We start from the raw sequence: 17180 nt of genomic DNA, 5'->3' as shown, positions 1-17180 counted from the left end.
CCTCTGCTCTGCCCGCAGATGGCCGGGTGCGTGTCCAGGGTGGAGCTGTCGGTGTCCTGCCGGAGCCTCCTCGACAGGGACCTGGGCTCCAGGTCGGATCCCCTCTGCGTCTTGCTTCAGGACGTGGGCGGTGGCCAGTGGGCTGAGGTAAGGGCGGCTGTCAGCCCCGGCTTTGCCGTCGGGGGCAAACACACCGGGTTTTCCCCGTTTCCATCCCGTTGGTTTTCTTAGCGGGTGCGTGATACGTTTAATTCAGATTTGCATTCAATGAGCAGTCCCCGATGCCCATGCTCAAACTCTGCTTGGAGTTTTACATTCATTGGTTTCATTAATTGCTCATGTTTGCTTAGAGTTGCATGAGCACGTTCATTTGCCTGTAATGATATGGCCTGCCCTCTTTCCTTTACCCCGGAGCACGCAGTCCAGAATAGTGTGTTTCACCAGCCTCTTTCACCCTAATTTTCAGAATTTTCCTGTACAGTAATGTTTATTATTGGATGCAATTTCCTTTCTTGGCGAGCCGTCGTTGAGTCTCCATCGGTCAGTCTGCATCGGTCAGTCAGACCGGGCACGAAGCACGGTCTGGGGTGCATAGCCTGGCTGGTGCCTGTGTTCGACCAGTGCAGAGGCCTGGGGGCACAGATTAAAAGCTGTGTGGGAGAAAGCGTGGTTCTGGCTCATCATCAATGGCTTTGCTTCCATGTTTGCGCAGCTAGGTCGCACGGAGAGGATTAAGAACTGCCAAAACCCTGAATTCTGCAAGAAACTGGTTGTGGACTACTACTTTGAGAAAGTGCAGAAGCTGAAATTCGGTGTGTATGATATCGATAACAAGTCCTTTGATTTAAATGATGATGACTACCTTGGAGGGATCGAGTGCACGTTGGGACAGGTATGTGTAGAGGTGTGTTAAGCGATCTACAAAGTAGCAAACGCTGGGTTTACTATGAAAAATGGGGTGAAAGACTTTATCAAAGGCTTCGACACATTCAAATTTGAAAACATCTTGTTGAACAGGTTAGTTTGCATTACTATTGAATGTAGTTAGAAAAATCATTGTGTCAATCACAAAGTGAAGGTTAGAAATGTACATGGTTTGCCATTAATTGCTTAACTTAAGAGGCGCTTGTAGCACTAAAGGCAGTCTGGGAGTGAGGAAGGCCTGGTGCTTGGAGAGCTCTAATGGAGTTTCCTTTGCACAAAGTGATCATCAGGTAGTAAATTTGGGGAAGTAAGGCTATTTGAGATTCTGTATTCGTTTCCTGAGGAGGGGTTTATATAGCCAGGTAGGAGAAGAAAAGTGGGGTTCATGTTATTAAAGAAAGACTTGATAAATTAAATAATCTTTTCTGATTTTTAAAAGCTTTTTGGCTACTTGTGATGAAAATGCCTCTTGTGTCTTGAGGGTAGCAAAAATAGGAGGCTAAAGTTAAGTTTGGAGATGTTAGTGGGTACTGTTCTGTGGATAGTGAGAAAAGATAGTTTTCAGACTTTTCAGCCATTCGGGAGCACAAACTCTGATGGCCTTCGCTGTTGGAAATGCATTTAAATCTTTTCAGATCTTTTCGGAGAGTTTGAAAATTTTGCTCCTGAAGAGTAATTCTTTGCTCTTTGTCTAACTTGATGTTTATATTATTTGTCTTTTAACCTTAGGTTGTGTCCAGCTCGGTGTTCACCCGACCACTGGAATTGAAGCAGGGAAAGCCAGCAGGAAAGGGCACCATTATGGTAAATAAGGTTTTTGTGTGGAAAGAATGGTTTCTCATTCTTTCGTATGTTGTCTGGGAGAAAGTAACATTTCTGGTTTTCTGTCAGTATATCTTCAAACGCTACACATGTACAGGAAAGATAGATATTTGTAACTACAGTTTCTTTCATGGACAAAGTACAAGCAAAACTCTGTAGGGTTTCTTGTTTAAATTTTTTTTTTTTTTTTTAATTTCTGTGGCACAGATTTCAGCAGAGGAGATTAAAGACACTAGGGTTGTGTACTTGGAAATTGAAGCTCGAAACTTGGACAAAAAGGTATTTTTTTTTTTTTTTTTTTTTTAAATTATACTGCCTGCTTCTGTGATATTTACAGTTAGTGCCTTTTGGCCAGGAATCTCTTTGCATTTGCAGACATTCAACTAAGCTTGGTAATCCATGTATGAAAAAAGGCTCACTGTGTTTTGTTACTTACAGTGAAGTAAACTGGAGACATAATTTAATGTTGAAAACCACAATATTAAACCAGTAACTCAACCACCAGGTTTAGGTTTTGGGGGATTATTTTGGCTTTGGAATATTCTGTATATTAATACAGTTCAATTACATAATTGTCTCCAACGAATATTGTAGCTGTGAACTGAGCTTTCTGTAATGTTGTTAAGGAAGAAAAGGTGGAAATTTAGGTATGCTGCCTCGATGTTATTTTAAGCCAAAGACCAATCCAGGGATTTAGTGACCTCACTGCTCAGTCAGCAAAATGATGTGATTTATAGTGACAAAAATGGTCTGAGGCAGCAGTCTTGGAATCAGAGCTGATAAATTCTGATGACTTAGAAAGTGCAGCAGTTTAAAAGAGAAAAGTAAAATAAAAGAGAGGAAAACAAATGTATAGTTTGTTTGACTTTGTGCTTTGTTTGAAGTATTGTGTACTGATTAGCCAGCTCTTCTCTCATCTGAGTAAAATACAGGAGGTTGATTACTTCTGTTGGGTTTTTGTTTGCAGGATTTCTTAGGTAAATCGGATCCATTTTTGGAGTTTTACAAGCAGAGTGATGCTGGAACGTGGCAGCTGGTGTACAGATCAGAGGTGGTATTTCTACGCTGATGTTTTTCTTGAGTTGATCAGACAGCTTACTCCTACCAAAAGTAGGAGTTCCACTCCTGGTCATGCTTTGCACCAGTTCTGCAATGAAAGTTGTCTTGTATCCTAAACAAGGGATTCTGCTCACTGACCTGGCAGAAAATTGTTTATTTGCTGCTTGGTGACCGGATTAAGCTGGCTCAGTGAAGAGTCCAACCATGCACCAAGTGAGAAGAGTGGCAGGACTCTCCTCCCTTTCAGTGGTGATGAGCTGTTAGGTTGGCTTGGCTCTAAAATTTAACTTTACCCTGGACTTCAAGCTTTTATTTCTTACAGAGCTTTAAGAAATAAAGAGCATTTTGCTTGCCGTCCATGCATGTCAGGGTTGAACTGGCTGAGGCTGTTCTTAGATAGCTGTGCAGAACCCTCATATTGTGTTTCTTAGTGACTTGCATGCTGCATCCCTCACGCGACGTTATGCTGTAATTTTTTTAAGGTGATTAAGAACAACTTAAATCCATGCTGGAGGAAGTTCAGTGTTCCCTTACAGACGTTCTGTGGTGGAGATTTTAATAAACCTATCAAGGTACAGCCTTCAGAAATTCTCTTTGTTTGTTGTTATAAGTAATCTAATCTCAGTTGATGTTAACTATGAGTTATCAGGTTGTCTAGTCATATTTAAATTTTTTGGATTGCCTTTCTAGAATAGTAATGTGGCAGATAAGTGATTATATGTCTATTAAGTATGAAGTCTGTATTAAAATTTCATGCGTTGTCAAATTTAGAAGTCAGGAAATGCAGAAGTGACACACTTTCTAATGATTAGTCAGAAGAATTACAACTCATTTTTTCACTATTCTGGCCAGGGTTTCAGGTTGGGTTTTAGTGGCTTTTTTTTTTTTTGTTGGTTTTGGGTTTTGGGTTTTTTTGGTTTTTAAATTGTGGCTTTCTAGTACTGTTTCTAAGTTAACTGAGAAACTCATATATGTTGGACAAGCTTGAGTGCCTTAGGATACTGACATAGAGAGGACCTTAATGTATCTGTCAGATTCATTTGTTCATGAGACTGGCAGGCTTGTCCCAACTCCTTTTCAATCTGTTCCAACTAGAAGTTTGGTTTTGAGTCAGAACTGCAATTCCTTGTGGTCTTGTATATGTTGACTAATTCTCTCTGGTCCTGGCTTATGGAGGTGGTAGCGGAATAATTACATCTTTTAATAAGTTTCTACAAAAGAAAATCTGATAGCAAATTAATTTGTTAATTTCTGTTCTAAGCAATGCATTGATAATGTAAAGGCATTTAAATCCATAGATAGTTCTATGTGAGTATAGTCTCTCTCCACTTATCCAACTCCTAAATGCTTTCCGTTTGCAGAATTTTCTGCCTCATCCTGTCTGTGAAGAAATCTCATGTTGGAAGTTTGATCTGAAAGGTTTAGCAAAAAGCATGCATGCTAATGTTTTTATTTGTGCAGCATGGCAGGTCCAAAGAATTACTGACATTATTAACCTGGAAATAGATGTTCAGGTGTGCTAGGCTTGTTGATACGTGGCAATGTTCTAAGTGGTGTTCATGAGCTTTTACTGTTGGGGAATCAACAGTCTTAGGTCAGAAAGAAGTCCTCTTGGTCCAAAAGTGAGCAGCAAATGTAGAAAGGAGATGGCAAGGAGATACATATTATCATTTGTCAAAACTGAGATGGCATGGTTTACACATTCTGTTATATGAAGCTATATTTGGTATAGTCCAGAAAGATTTGTGTGGTTGTGGTTTTTTTTTGTTGTTTTGCTTTGGTTGGTTTTTTTTGTTTGTTTTTGCTTTTGTTTTGGTTGGTTGGTTTGCTTTGGTTTTTTGTTTTGTTTTGGGGGTTTTTGTTTGTTTGCTTTCCAGAAGTGTTCTGCGCTTTGGAATTCACTTTAGAATGACCTGCTTCTTAAAAAGGATAGATTTTTGCTGTTAGTTCATTTCAGCCAAAATTCTCGATGCATGTGCAAATAATCTATTAAGTTTCACAGTACAGCTGTGAAAAAGGATTATACTGTTCTTGTACTTAGCAGGTTAGTGAAGTCAGTCAGAAAGGGGAATCTGGGCTGACAGGCAGGAGTTTCACTAGCAGCACTAAAGAACATAATATTGCACTGGTGTTTAATTTTTCATCTGGTATTTGCTGATCTGAACCTATTGTTTGAGGCTTCCAAAAATTTATGTAGGAACAATTATGTGTGAAATAACAGTAGCCAGTGAAGGGGAGAACTCCTTGTACTTCAACGTAGTGGAAACAGCCATTTTGATGTGTCCCCTAAACATCAGCTTTGCCAGCTGTGTATGAGGATTACGTACTGAATATGTATGTGAACATAAATCTTTTGATCAAATTAATGATGCTACCTAATATTTTGGTAATCCTTTCTTCATTGTGATGTAGAGTGATGTTCTCCTTATTCTGTGTTAAGAACAGCTCAGATTTGTGACACAGCCTTGATAGTTTTGTTAAAAACAGGGGCAAATGAAAGTAGTGTTTCTCCCCCATAGTTATTTAAACGGAAATAGCAAATGTGAAATTTGTGGGTGTTAGTATTGGGACTAAAGCTGCCAGTCCACATGTTTGATAGCATATACATAAAGGCAAATCCACTTTTGGTGAATTTTGAAAGTTACTGCTGTAGATGAAAGGGACCTTTTACCTGCTGACTGTGTTCCACGGCTCGTAATGAATATTGGATAGTTCATTTGCGAAGAAACAATTCATCAGTAAATAACTATATACAGTGTCCTGCAGTATTGCTAGCAGGATTTTGTTTGCAGCAGCACCATGCTTTGGGCTGCATACAGTGAATCTTGGCCAGTTTTAGAAAACCCTTGCAAAAAGAGGTTTGTTTTAAGCCATATCGTGGTGTGAAGTAATAATGAAACTTGTCCTAAATACAATTTTATTGGCGTGGCTGAGAGGGGGAGCGGGAGCAAGCAGGAGGGGAGAGGAGGTGTGTGGAGGTGGCAACTGCTGAATTCTCTGCAGTTCTCCAGGTGTATTGGTGCCAAGGAGACCCTGCACTGGGAGTCCGCACCCTGGCTTCTGCACGAGAGCCTCCTTCGCTGGCCTCTCTGGCATAATGCAGTTGCTTTTGAGTGACATTCACATCAGAATTGTTGAGGGAGGCAGAGTGAAGTTCAGGCAGGAGGATTGGGAGTTGCTTCATGGTGGAGCATGTAGAAGAGAGGAGTGGAAAGGTGGTGGGTTGGGAAGGGGAGCACAGTCTCTAAGGTGGTCTTGTTTTCCCATTAAGAGACTGAAGGATGACATGGTGCTTCCCATTTAGGTGGCTAGATTAGGCCATAATTCTCACCTGGCTTTTTGTACAGGTTTCCTACTCATACCAGTGGCAGATCCCTAGTGGATCAAAGTAGTCCTAAAAGAACACTGTCTCAAATTCAGATATCTAGCCATTGAATTTGACATCCTTATCGAGGTGTTACCCATGGGTTCATCTTGTCTCTTCGTCCTGAGGAGAAAGCTGTCACTGTGGTTTATACTGGAGTAACATCAGTTTCTTGGTTACCAAAGGCAGATCTAAAAGAGAGCTTTTGAATCTGTGTAGCATGTGAACTTCAGTGGGGAGGAAGCAGCTGTTCACAAACTGTTTCTTGATTGACTGCTTCTGGAATTATTTGTGTTCTGCAGTCGTGTGTATTGTGCATGTTATAAATGCTCCACATAGTTGATTTTGTGGGGAGCTATTGACAATATAGGTCTTACTGTGTTTGCTCTAAGCCATAGTTATTAGCATATTTTTATTTTTAAATGCATTGCTCCTTTGCATTATCTAGTTCTGAAGCTTTCATGCTGATTTAAACATGACTGGTTATTAATTAAGTATTTATAATTTGATTGGTATAAGATGTAGAAAAAGACAGACTTAGTGCTCTGTGGAATTGCAGTTTCATTGTAAATAGATGCTATTGCTGGGCAGAAGAAAAGAGTATATTCAGAAAGTGCTTAGATAACAAACTTCTAATGGCTTCTTCCCATTACCCCAGTTGCATATCTTGTCCTGAATGATCTCGCATTTATACATCTGGGCTGTGAAATGTTGGGGGGTTTTGTGTTTTTTTTATTTTGGTTTTTTTTTAATCTCTTGTGTTTAAACTGGGGAAAGCTTTTAATTAAAACTTTCACTATGCATACTTAAATGGGTGAGCAATTGAACATCTTCCTTTTTCTGAGATTCACTCTGGGTGTGTCTCTTACTGTCAGGTTTCAGTTAGTGATATGGATGACACCACCAGTTCAGGTGTGATAGAGGAGTTCACTGGCATCGCTGCAAAGCTGTTGGAAGCAGGAGTTCATGTGGTGAGCAGCTGCCGTTCTCCCTAATGCAGTGCGCTTGCCCATTGCTCGCTCTCTCTTCCCTTTCAGGTACAGTGTGCAGATCATGACAGTGACGGGTCGCATGACTTGATAGGCACTTTTGAAACTAACCTGACTCAGCTGCAGGAAGCAGGTGACTGCTCTCCGGTGAGCTTTCTCAATCCCCTGCTTAGTCCATAATTCAGTCTTTCACAAACCATTTTTAATGTTGACCTCAGAGATATATTTTTAGTTGTTGCCTCCAAAAGTTAATTTTTCTGTCTGTGTCTTTGTATTACTAAGCCAACATCTGGGAAGAATAAAACCTGGTGTGGGAATTACATTACTCTGTTTTCCTTGGGTACTGTTACCATTCCTATTCCTAAAGACATCTTTCAGCCCGTTGCCTGCTGGTTGACAGGCACTTTTCCCAGCAGTTCAGCTTGCCTTTGCCTCTGCTGAGTCAAGTGGAAATAAAAGGGCTTGTTCATGCTTTAACAGACGAGTCCAGAGGTAGGGCTTGTCTCAGATAACATTTGTGCTTGAGCTGGTCACCCTCACGAGCACTCTGGTCGTCTTTCTAGCTAATGGTGAGAAGCAGTGCTTCCAAGGGGCACTCTTCTTACCTTGTCTTGGGCATCGAGTTTAGAATAAGTTGAATCGTTTGCTGGTGGTGCTGGTTTCTCTCTGTTGTCTGCAGTGAAAACCTGAACTCTCATTCTCATGGAGGTGTCTCGTCTGAATTCAGACAGATGAATCCGCACACAGGACGTAGCCTAGGACTGCTTCCAGTTGCCAGCCAACTTGATTTCTGTGGTTGTAATCCTAAAGCTGGTGGAAGATTCTTGCCTTTTTCCCTAGCCTGTGTGAAATCAGAACTAATGCGAGTGAAACAAAACAGTCAAACAGTGCCATTGGGAACCTGTGACCTAGGCTTTTTTGGCCTCCCCCACCCTGAGATTTTGCCTCCTCATCTTCTGTTTGAGTGCATTCCCTTCCCTTAACTGAAAAAGAACCTGATTATGTTAAGAGAAATGCTCGTATTTGTGATGGACTTCTTTTCCCTCTGATACAATGACAGTATTCCATGATTGCATACAGAATAACAGTTACGTTGTTGAGGAGAGAGACTTCTCTGAGGTCTTTCCTCGTGTTTTGTCAAAGCATCCCATTTAACTTGCCAGATAGCAGCCAAAGTAGTTGCAAACCTTTTAAAATTAAGTTTCAGAATTCTGCCAGATATTTGGGTAACTCTGAAATTGTGTGATGTCTGACACTGTTCTGTTTCAATAATTTGCCCTGCTGTAAATGCAGATATTTTGGAACTTGCTTCTTGCATGCTTGCTTTCTGTAGGTGGAATTTGAATGCATTCATCCTGAGAAAAAACAAAAGAAAAAGAGCTACAAAAACTCTGGCATTATTAGGATAAAATCCTGCAAGGTAGGAAGATTTTTGTTGTTTTTTGCCTTTTTTATTTTCTTATCGTAATGAAATATTTTCTTATGGGGAGGAAGTGTAACACTATGTCTGTTCCTCTAGATTGAGACAGAATATTCGTTTCTGGACTACGTCATGGGAGGCTGCCAGATTAACTTTACAGTGAGTTGTTTCCCCACCGCACATCTTGGTAGATGACAAGACAAGAGCAATGAAGTTGTGATGAGTACTTTTTTTTGCAGTGTGAATGACTGCAAATGCAGTGTGAATTTGCAGTGAAGACTGAAAAAAACAAATGACCCTATATTTTTTACTTTTTGTGATCAAGTAGCAACTTTAATGGAACTATGTTTTCTTAAACTTCTTTCGAGAAATGGGTTCAGTCTATTAGTGGAAAGGATTACTACTTCTTAAACATGCATGTACCCCAGTGGGAAAAGGTACACAGGCTTGTTTGCCTGTTCCTGTATAGGGTTGCCTATGTGCCTGGGAGGAAGGGAGCTATGTGGGCCTGGTCTAATCCTCTGTTTCTGGGTATGGTTAGTTCTTATTTGCTTATGGCGATGCATCAGTGACTTGCTTTCATCATCTTGACTGATTAGGTGGGTGTAGACTTCACTGGCTCCAACGGAGATCCCAAGTCACCAGATTCGCTTCACTACATTAGCCCAGACGGGATAAATGAGTACCTGATTGCCATCTGGAGTGTGGGAAGTGTAGTCCAGGATTATGATACGTATGTAATGATCTTAACTGATCTAGCCACCGCATCAAAAATGTGTCACAGTGGGTGTCAGTGATCAAGGCTGATAGCTTTTTCCAGAGCTGTAGCATTTGAATGACTGAGATGCTGCCTTTCCTTGGGAGATCCCTTCAGGAGCTGCTACTGCTTCCTCCTGCTGCTGTCACTGTCAGGGAGGGCACTGGCAGCCCTTTGTAATTTGGCATATTTGCTTGATTTGTCCCTCCAGGTCTGCCCTTTTATGGCCCTGGGTTACTCTGTAATGCTGCTTTAGCTGGTCACTAATCCCTTGTGGCCGATGGTGCATTTCAAACATGAATGCCCTGTTTGATTCAATGGGAACATGTTTGTCAGCTCTGTCCTTTAGCCAGGCTGTGGTTGGGTTGACTTTTCTCTTGCTACTTTGAAATCTCCTGAGTCCTGTGGAGTGCTGCACTGAAAGAAATTCTGAAACTGTCAACCCTTGGGTAACTGGTGGCTGGCCATGGGGAGCTAGATGGTGTACCCATTCCTTGTGGCAGGAATTGAACCTTGGTCTCCAGCTGCTTTCTGGGAATAAAACACAATAGTGAGTTCTTAAAGAATTGTTCTTTCTTATTTCTTCTTGTTGCCCTTTCTCTCCAGGGACAAGCTGTTTCCTGCGTTTGGGTTTGGAGCTCAGGTTCCTCCTAGCTGGCAGGTAGGGCCTTCACAATGCTGGGCAGTTGCTCTGTCCATGTCTGCATCCCCTAACTATTTGTAATGTCCCCTTTCCTAGGTATCTCATGAGTTTGCTTTGAACTTCAACCCCAGCAACCCTTATTGTCAAGGTGAGGACACCTCTTTATTAATATTTCACTGAGTGACGGACGTTTGAAGTGTTGTATGTCTTTCATAACTGGTGAAAAACAGATGCAGCAGCAAGACATGCAGCAAACTTGATTTACTCTCACTTGGATGCTGACAAGAGTGGATGTGTTTTGGTGCAGACTTCTGTGCGGTCTATGTAAGCTCCAGTGAAGGGGTCTAGATTTAATTTGATTGTTAGTCTGTGCTAAAATTTTTGTTGCTGCAACTTGGTTACTTCTGGGATGTTATAGGTGGCAGTGGATTCAGATCAGCAATGTGCCTGTGCTAGTCATACTTCCAGAGTGACCACCTGCTAAGGCTGTTAGAGACCGTGGTTACTTCATCAGCAGTGTGTATATGTTTGAATGTTATCTTTTAAAGGGTTGTCTTAAAAGCTTATTTTCTTTATAGCCATCTTCTTTAGTGGAGGTTGTTTCAGCTGTTTTTAATAGCTGCTCTCTTAAGTTGGATTATGACCTTTTAGGACTAAGAACTCTCTCAGCATGCAGTGACACAGAATTGTTCTTGAACAAGCATTTTTAACTCAGTTCAGATTTTTTTTCTCTGGTCGAAAGCCAACAAAAAATGGAACCTGAGATTCAGTGTTAAAATCCAAGCATTTCCTCGGTCAGTTCAGCGTTGTCTGCCTCATTGGGATCTGTGTCTTTGCCCTTTAAGGGTCCCTGTGCAGCAGTTTTGAGAATTACCTCAAACCTGCATGGTGGACAATGCAAGGAGCAGTGGCAAATCAAGCTACGTTGATACAAGCCAGGAATAGGCCAATTTAGATGGATCCACAGAAGAATATGCACCATTTAAAATCAAACTTTTCTCAGGTTAACTAAACAAAATTTTTTAAAAGCTTCTTGCATAGGAAAAACCTTAGGGATTGCTATTTCTGTTACAGAAATGTTTGAATCCTGAACCAGGGATCGTTGTCTTAACTTTCACGCAAGGAAAATAAAAAAGTTACTGTTCCAGAGAGCTTCTGACCTTGTTGTCTAATTAGACTATAAGCAATTAAACAAGACAAATTGGTTGACAAGGTAGAAAGAACAAGGTAAATGTAGTCATCAGTGTGCCTTCATTGGATTATTTTTCCTGCAACTTCCGTGAGCTTTGTGATGTTAGAGGCACAAAGAGTAATGTGAAGAATGTAGAATGGGGGAGAAATCTGCAAATCCTCTCTCTGCAGATATCCACTGGTTTCAGCCCTGTGCTGTGTGTATTTGCTGTTATCCTGCTGCCTATTTGTCCTTGAGGAGTTCACAGCTGTGTGAGAGTTGTTATCCTTTTGCCTTACTATTTAGTAATGCTTATAAAATAATTACTGAAGAAGTTGTGAGGCTCTTGTGGCAGCTTGCTTTCCTTGTGTTACAGGGATCCAAGGAATAGTGGATGCCTACCGCCAGATCCTTCCTCAGATCCGACTCTATGGGCCAACCAATTTCTCTCCTATTATAAATCACGTGGCAAGATTTGCAGCACAGTCGGCGCAACAAGGAACTGCTTCAGTGAGTGCATGTCCTTTCCTGTGGATCTGTGGTGGGTTGATGTTTCCGTTTTCCATGTTCATGATGGGATAGAATGGAATGGTAAAGTGATGTTGTCTTCCTTCCTTAGGATCCCAAGTTTGGTCCTGTCCTACCAGCCTACAGAGAGGCTGTTGGTACTGTCTTGGTACATATTGATATGAACCTGTACTTGGTAGACATTGACATTAGTTTCCATTGCTCAAGTGATATTCATTTCTCCTTTGCACAGTTTGCTGGCATTGTACTTACTATTGAAGTATACAGGGGTGCTGTGTTGGCTTTTAGACCAGTTGGACTCTGTCAGCAGTTGCCTCACTAGTCTAACCTCTCTTGCCAAGCTCCATCACCTGTAGGGAATATGTACAGTATAGAGGGGCCCTATATATTTTATTCCAAACAATTTTGCTCTCAAGAATATATACAAAGACTGTCTCCATGAAAAATATCAGAGTGCTCGACTATCTGTCCCACTGTGGTGGCATGCAGAATCAGGATATCTAGAGGGCCAGTTTAACAAAGGAGTCTGAGAACTGTTAAATCAGTATGCTAATTGCATTGCAGAGCATCCATGCTACCCTACAGTTGTGTTGCATGTCTCATTTGTGTGCTTGCATGGCCATGGCTGCTGTTAAAATTCAACTCCATTTCTTTAAACTTCATTCTATTTGCTTAAGGATGAAGGACTCATATTTCCTGATAGATTTAACTGATTCCATTCTGACAGACCGGTCAGAAGGAATTTTGATGTACACTCTGATACTTGCTTTATGGTCTAGCTGTGTCAGTATTTTTGGTTACACTTATGTTTGTGTGTACGTTGAATGCATTTCCCACACTGTGAGGTGCTTGGTCTAAGGAGATCCATTTTTTACATTTCTGAGGGTATTTTTTTACCCTTCCCAACACTTGGGGGAATCTTCTTATTTCTCTTTATATGTTAAATATCTCTACTTTTTCTTACAGATGAAAAACTAACTATTTAAATAAAGAATCTGTCAGTAATGGGGTACAAGCATACAACATACTTGTGTTAACTGGATTTTGGAATTGGAAATTCAGTTTTCTTTTATTTTCATTGTGTGTGTCTCATTTTTTATTTTCATTTTAAGTCTGTAGAGAGCTGCTATAAAACAGTGGTTGCTCATTTCAGAACCAGGTACTAAACCTTAGACTCTGGAAAAGGAAGGAAATTTTAACACTTTACCATGCTAATGTGTTGGTTTTGAGGTATTTTTTTCTTTCTAGAAAAGCTTCTGTATTCTTCCCCTCTTGTTATCTCTAGAGTGCCTTTGTGTCATGACATTTGTCACTGCTGTATTTTGAGATTTCTCATACTTATAATTTAAATTATTGGTAGCTAAAAAAGAAGGCTTTTATTATTATATTTATTGTTATATTTATATAAATATTTAATTATAAACGTTAATATTTATTATTATATTAAAATTTAGCCTTTTTGAGATGTCAGTGAGTAAAGCAGCACCCATCAGTGAATTTTGTATGCGGCTTTGTTGATTTAGTAGTACTTTGCTCACCTCTAGTACTTTCTGCCAATTGATGTAATTGTTCTTTATAAATTGAATTTAAGCCTCTATGTTTTTCCTAGTACAGAGTGAATCTGAAGTGCACAATGAAAGGTGTTACGCATATGGAAAAATGGGAATAAACATAAGTTTCTTTAATGTTCTGGTTTTGTCTTACCCACAGCACCATCTGATTTCTTTCTTAGAGTAAGAAATTGCTCCATTTGCCTTCTGTTATGTAAGCTTTGGTGTTGAACTCCCTAACTGGGTGCTTTCTAATGTTTTTCAGCAATACTTTATCTTGCTGATCATCACAGATGGAGAGATCACTGATCTAGACCAAACTAGGCAAGCGATTGTTAATGCCTCTAAGCTGCCGATGTCCATCATTATTGTTGGAGTTGGTGAAGCTGATTTCAAAGCAATGGAGTTCCTTGATGGAGACAATGGTGTCCTGAAGTCCCTGACAGGAGAGCCAGCTGCACGAGACATTGTCCAGTTTGTGCCTTTCCGACAGTTTAAAAATGTAAGTTGTCTTTAACTTCAGAAGAGTCCTGGTGCCAGTATATATGCAGTGTTTACATCTGAAAAATGAGCATGGGTCTAGGCAAGGCAGCAAGCTGCATGCTCAAAGTGCTGTCCAAGCTGCTTGTTCCCAGTGAGAGTTGAGATGTTTGCTTCTGTGTTCGAAACTGTGTGCTTTGTCGCAGGTCTCTTGCAGCTTTTCTTAAAGAGCTCTCATTGTATCATTGATTTAGTATACTATCTCTTGGCCATTGCAGAGTTAAAGGAGTAAAGGAGATGTTTTCTTTTCTGGGATGGAAACATTTAGGCAAGGAACTGGGATCATATTGTCAGTGTCTGATGTTGAGTCAGAGTGAGCAGAGTGACTTAGCTTAAATCATGAGTGATTTAAGCTAAGTCTTCCCTGCTGTTGAAAGCAGTCCTGTCATTCCCCAGCTCCTCCCTACTTCCACTGTTGGCACCAGCATTCATGCATGTTGCGCAGTGAATTGGGTTGAAGAGTGGAGTCAAATGAAAACCCAAAATAAGAGAAATTGCTAGTGGCTGGGGCAGTTTCCCACACAGATCAGGGCCCTATAAAGGCTGTGTGAGCCTGGGCTTGAGGTGGGAGCAGTGCAGGGGTGGGAACAAGTGATTTTCATCAGCAGTGCTCACTGAGACTGACTGGAAGTGCTCCTAAAACTGCAGCAAGGAACTCTTGAAACAGGGAGTGAGACGTGGCAGGTGGGGAGCTGTACTCTGAATTCTGTAAGAGAGCTTGTCACTGGGCTGATAAATCCTTTCTCTGCAATATTTCTGATTTATTCTCCCTGTTCTTGCAGGCTCCCCGGGAAGCTCTTTCCCAGATGGTTCTGGCTGAAGTGCCCAAGCAGCTGGTGTCATACTATAAATGGCAGGGATGGCCACCTGTGAAACTGCCGGAAATAAAGAAGGTGTAGATTACAGCCTGACCCTGGCCACCTGTATTGCTGGGGTGAAGAGAGCTGTCTGCACCCACACTCTCCCTTGCACACTGTGGGTGCTCAGTGCCTCAAGATCGTACCATTCACACTAATTCTTTTACCTGCTTGTGCTCTGTATCTTTGATCTTTCCTGTTCCTAATTGGAAGAAATGTAAATACGGAAGAAACACAACTGCTGGCAGTTTTTGTCACAGAAAAATAGACCTTGTTTGTTTTCCACCTTGCAACAGTGACACACCATACCACGCATCATTGTTTGACACGGCCCATCCGCTGCTTGGTATCAGTGTGGGCATGTGCACTGAGCTGTTCAGTGCTCACTGCACTGCTTCAATGCTGAGTTTGGTAGGAGAATATTGCAGTCATGTTTACTGTAATGATACTTATCATGTGTTCCTCGATAGGTTTTTTTTCTTCTATCAAGCTGCCTTGGGAATGGGGACCTTTCTGTACTGGTTGGTACCAAAGTCTGTCAGTTGGATGCCTGAGGTAGTTCCTGTTGTGCCTTCATAAAGTGCCAGTATATTTTTATATGTAGAGGTTTATTTTTAAATTTCAGTGACTATACTTTGCAATCTTTTTTTTAATCACATTTTTCTATTAGGAAAAATTGCTTCTGTGATGGCCTCTTGCTTGGAGCCATTGTTGCAATTTAAGAACACTGCACTTTGCTTATTTATGGGGGGATTAATCATTAATTAACGATTATTAAGTCACATTAATGTGACTTTCAAAATCCAGCAACTGGAAACATTGAAATAAAGATGCTTTGAGTGATTGCTTTGTGTCACAGAAGTTACAAAACGAAGAAGTAACTATCTGTGGAACTCCAAAGAGGTGCTTCCTTGTCCTCAGAAGTGTGTATTATGTGGTCTGGGGACTGTAGAACAGGCACATGATAGCAAAGCACAATTGTTTTGAGAGACAGGAGTTGATAGTTCATTTCAAAATAGAGATAAAGAAACTTGGGCTTGTCATTGCACTACAAGTGGTCATCACTTTCAGTTTCATAAATAAATAATCTGCTTTGACTTGCATAACATGTCTGGACTCTTATTTCCTTTCTGGGCTTTTCCTTTTGTTTTCCAGCAAAGTGGATGTTTTGGTTTTTGGAAGGTCTTTGCTATAGTACTAGCCTGGTGGTGATTCAGCAACTGAGTTAGCCTAGGTTGAGTGTGATCAGCTGCAAAAGCAGAGCAAGTTGTCCATCATCATTAGTTTTGTTACCTGTTAATCACTAAGACTGCTGAATGTATATCCTGCAGCTCTGTCTTGCAGTAAGATGAGCTGTTTCTTTGCTGTGAAATTACGAAAGAACTTGTCTGTTCTATCAGGTAAACCAGGAAATGGTGAGAATACGTTGGAAGACTGCCCTGGTGATTCAGGCTATGAAACTAGTAGGTCACAAACCTGTGTGAAAGCAGAACCTGGGTTTGAATCCACATCCTCAACTAGACTAGTCGTTCTAGATGGTATCTGCCACCAAACTAGTACGTAGTTTGTGTTTGAAGGGCCATGGGTCTAGGACCACTGCTGAGCAAAGATGAATTTGTGCTAGTTTTTTGTTCAAACCTAGTTTTGACCACAATGTGTTCTCCCAGGTTCCACAGGCAACAGACAGCTTCCTCTAGAGAAGATTCTTGAAGGAAACCAAGCAACCTCTCTTCTTGAGTGGCTGCCTATAAACTGAAATGTGTTACAGGTGTGGAAGAGAGGGAGGAAAACTGCCAAGTCTGAGAAACTGCACTGTGGTTGATACCATCCTTTAGTCATGTTTTCAGCTGCTTACAACGTGTAGGCAGAGCTCTCCTTCCCTGTGTTACGCATACAAGCAAACCTAAGGCTGTTTTGTGTGTGTGTGTATCTTTTTATTTATTTCTTTTTAATAAAGTGTTCTTTAAAGGATATTTACTGCAGTAGTTCTGAAGGCTCACCAGTCCCTTGTTTGGACCAAGAAATACCGGTGGCAGTGTGTAGTGCTTGGCTTCAATGAATGGTTTCTTTGGCAAAACGTCAGAAGCACGTTGGGACTTTTCCTTTGCTCTAGCCTTGAGGGGCAGAAGATGAGCTCTGAGACAGCAGAATGTGTAGTGGGAAATCCATTCCACCTCCCCTTTTTAAACCTCTGCCAGTTCCCACTCAGAAGGGAGAGAGTGAATCCTCTGTCTCTCTGCACTGGCTGAGAGGAGTGGAGTCAGTGTCTGTTCTGCAGCTAGCCGAGGTGTCTCCAGGTGCTGGACTCATCGATGGTAGGAGAGACCTTCCCTGTTTTGGGGAGGAAGAAGCCAAGACGTGGTAGAGGCAGGTCTGAGGGAGTTCTTCCCCCTGTGGGAGGGGGGGGAATTTGGAGGACATGCTGTTGACTCGCAGGTAAGTGGCTGAAATGTGAATGAGCAAAGGGACACAAGTCCCATTGTTGTCACTTGAGAACAAGAGCTGCATGAGTGTGGGCCCAGGTGAAAAGCCATGGGAGAGTCAAGCTTGGAAGCT

The 17180-nt window shown here is 41.3% G+C and overlaps 1 protein-coding gene across 1 annotated transcript in view; it reads left to right on the top strand.

The window, feature by feature from the left end:
• Window positions 1-15725, top strand: part of CPNE1 (copine I) — a 41392-nt gene extending 25667 nt beyond the window's left edge. Inside the window, exons 2-16 of the mRNA XM_009329321.1 lie at window positions 19-147; window positions 713-892; window positions 1654-1728; window positions 1954-2025; window positions 2714-2797; window positions 3288-3377; window positions 7207-7305; window positions 8492-8578; window positions 8678-8737; window positions 9178-9311; window positions 9942-9996; window positions 10075-10126; window positions 11526-11659; window positions 13493-13729; window positions 14550-15725. Of these exons, the coding sequence (XP_009327596.1) occupies window positions 19-147; window positions 713-892; window positions 1654-1728; window positions 1954-2025; window positions 2714-2797; window positions 3288-3377; window positions 7207-7305; window positions 8492-8578; window positions 8678-8737; window positions 9178-9311; window positions 9942-9996; window positions 10075-10126; window positions 11526-11659; window positions 13493-13729; window positions 14550-14666 (1605 nt within the window). The 3' untranslated portion in view covers window positions 14667-15725. The remainder of the gene's footprint in view (window positions 1-18; window positions 148-712; window positions 893-1653; window positions 1729-1953; window positions 2026-2713; window positions 2798-3287; window positions 3378-7206; window positions 7306-8491; window positions 8579-8677; window positions 8738-9177; window positions 9312-9941; window positions 9997-10074; window positions 10127-11525; window positions 11660-13492; window positions 13730-14549) is intronic.
• Window positions 15726-17180: the final 1455 nt, after the last annotated feature.

Source organism: Pygoscelis adeliae, unplaced genomic scaffold, assembly GCF_000699105.1.
Source record: "Pygoscelis adeliae isolate BGI_AS28 unplaced genomic scaffold, ASM69910v1 Scaffold407, whole genome shotgun sequence".
Classification (NCBI taxonomy): Eukaryota; Metazoa; Chordata; class Aves; order Sphenisciformes; family Spheniscidae; genus Pygoscelis; species Pygoscelis adeliae.
The sequence above is the reverse complement of the archived record's forward strand: the minus strand, read 5'-3'. Positions and strand labels throughout refer to the sequence as shown.